The sequence below is a fragment of the Priapulus caudatus genome, unplaced genomic scaffold, assembly GCF_000485595.1.
Source record: "Priapulus caudatus unplaced genomic scaffold, Priapulus_caudatus-5.0.1 Scaffold75, whole genome shotgun sequence".
In the NCBI taxonomy this organism is placed as follows: domain Eukaryota; kingdom Metazoa; phylum Priapulida; class Priapulimorpha; order Priapulimorphida; family Priapulidae; genus Priapulus; species Priapulus caudatus.
This window is the reverse complement of record NW_014577136.1, coordinates 227485-229648: the sequence shown is the minus strand read 5'-3', so window position 1 is coordinate 229648 and position 2164 is coordinate 227485. Positions and strand designations below refer to the sequence as shown.

The 2164-nt window shown below is 44.2% G+C and overlaps 1 protein-coding gene across 1 annotated transcript in view; it reads right to left on the bottom strand.

Moving 5' to 3' along the window:
- The window catches only part of LOC106821472 (calcium homeostasis endoplasmic reticulum protein-like), a 22914-nt gene that overhangs the window by 13661 nt on the left and 7089 nt on the right, over positions 1 to 2164 (bottom strand). The window contains exons 11-12 of the mRNA XM_014826296.1: positions 1030 to 1290; positions 343 to 542 (exon numbers count right to left, since the gene is read on the bottom strand). Of these exons, the coding sequence (XP_014681782.1) occupies positions 343 to 542; positions 1030 to 1290 (461 nt within the window). The remainder of the gene's footprint in view (positions 1 to 342; positions 543 to 1029; positions 1291 to 2164) is intronic.

Below are 2164 nucleotides of genomic sequence, written 5' to 3'. Positions count from 1 at the left end.
CCACTCGGAAAACGCCAAGAGTGTCCTTTATAGAGAGGTGATCGTTCTATCAACATTGGTTTCACTGTATAACTGCTACTTAAGGGAAAGTTAAGAGTGTCCTTTATAGAGAGGTGATCGTTCTATCAACATTGGTTTCACTGTATAACTGCCACTTAAGGGAAAGTTAAGAGTGGCCTTTATAGAGAGGTGATCGTTCTATCAATGCGGTTTCACTTTATAACTGCCAAGAGTGACATTTACAGCTAGCCTCTGCTCTATAGATGTGACTTCCAACATGACTGAATATTCAAACGACAGCGTGGAAAGATGATGACACGGCCAAGCGAGGGCGCCACTTACGCGCACGAGCGGAACCATCAGTCCAGCCGGAAGTTCGTAATACGGGACCGACGGAAACAGACTCGGATCGTTCGCGTCCAGCACCGGTGCTGCCGCCGGTGGTGGTACGTTGAAGTTGGGCGGCAGAATGGCTGGAAACCCTGGCGGCGGTTTACTGAAGTCGATGTTTGGTGGTATCGGAGCCACTGACACTGGCACTGCTTGGGAAACAAAGAATGGGTTACACTCCTCACAAACGCCTAGTAGTTACATTGTCCCTCGTAAAATAATATAGAATGTTGTTCAGTTATGTAGTTTATTAACTTCTCCACTATCCAGCCCTTTTGTATACAATAACCATCATGATCCTTGGCATATCTCATAACACAGCACATCGTTATGATAAGGTAATCTAAAATCGCTCCAAGTATTAGTATTTGAATTAATTATGCAATCACCATCTCATTACATTTACTTCACACTCGTTATATATCATATAATATACATTACATTACATATTAACATATTATTATTACATATTATAATCACCCGTATTTACGCATTATGTTTCACTCCAAGCTTTCACAATTACTCATCCTGAACAAATAATCTCACGAATAATATTCTACAAATTAATTATAACAAATTAAAAACAACAAATATCCCAAATGACTCACACCGTGGGGGATAATGTTCGCAACACCTTACCTGGGGGGAAAGGCGGAGGCCTCGGACTGCCAAACAGTGGCGGAATCTGATTGCTGAAATCCGGGGGAGGCTTGCTGAAGTCTAGCGGCGGCTGCTGGAAGCTTGGCGGAGGTGGATACCGCTGGGATGCGGAAGGTGGCGCCGCCTGTGAGCTAACGGGTGCCTGCGCAGCGGCGGAGCCTAGAACATAACACGTGTCGACCCGGATAAACCACGGGAGAGCATGGGCAACGATGAAAAAGTGGCGAATGCTGAATGAAACTTGAGGTTATAGACACAAAATTAAAAAAAAAATTGGAGACGTTAAAATTAACATCAAAATTGTGAACCTGTTAACGTTAACACATTTTAGAGTGTTGTCTTGCCAAATAAAATCTCCACAAATGCTGTGAATATGTCGCTAAGTATACGCATATAGAAACATTTAACAAGAGCTGCAGAGTGACTGGGCTCATCTGAGGTCTGTTGCTACAGTTATAAACGTAACATTTCAGTCGTGCGTAGTGACACCTTTGTTAGGCACAGATATGCAGATATGCAGTTGTGTACACATCATTTCAACAAACATTTTTTTTATTGCAGAGAGAGCGAGCGAGAGAGAGGAAGAGAGAGAGGGGGCGAGAGAGAGAAAGAGAGAGAGAGAGAGAGAAAGTGGGCAAGAGGAGAGAGGGAGGCAGTAACCATTTTTAATACACTTAGTCTTTCTGCTACCATTCACAGTGAAAATTCTTGATTGACCAGGGACTGCATTTCAATGCGGGTCGCTCATCCATTTGAATTTAGTACCTCTATAAACGACGAAGACGATGTAACGACGGAGTAACTTTGACGTAACGTTACGACGGCGTAATTTTGACGCAACGACAACGTAATTTGACGTAACGACGCCGTAACTTTGACGTAACGACGACGTAACATCGTTCTAACTTTGACGTAATGACGGCGTGACTTTGACGTAACGACGGCGTGTCTTTGACATAACCACGGCGTGACTTTGACGTAACGACGGCGTGACTTTGACATGACGCGTGACTTTGACATAACGACGGCGTGTCTTTGACATAACGACGGCGTGACTTTGACACAACGGCGGCGTGCCATTGACATAACGACGGCGTGACTTTGACGTAACGAC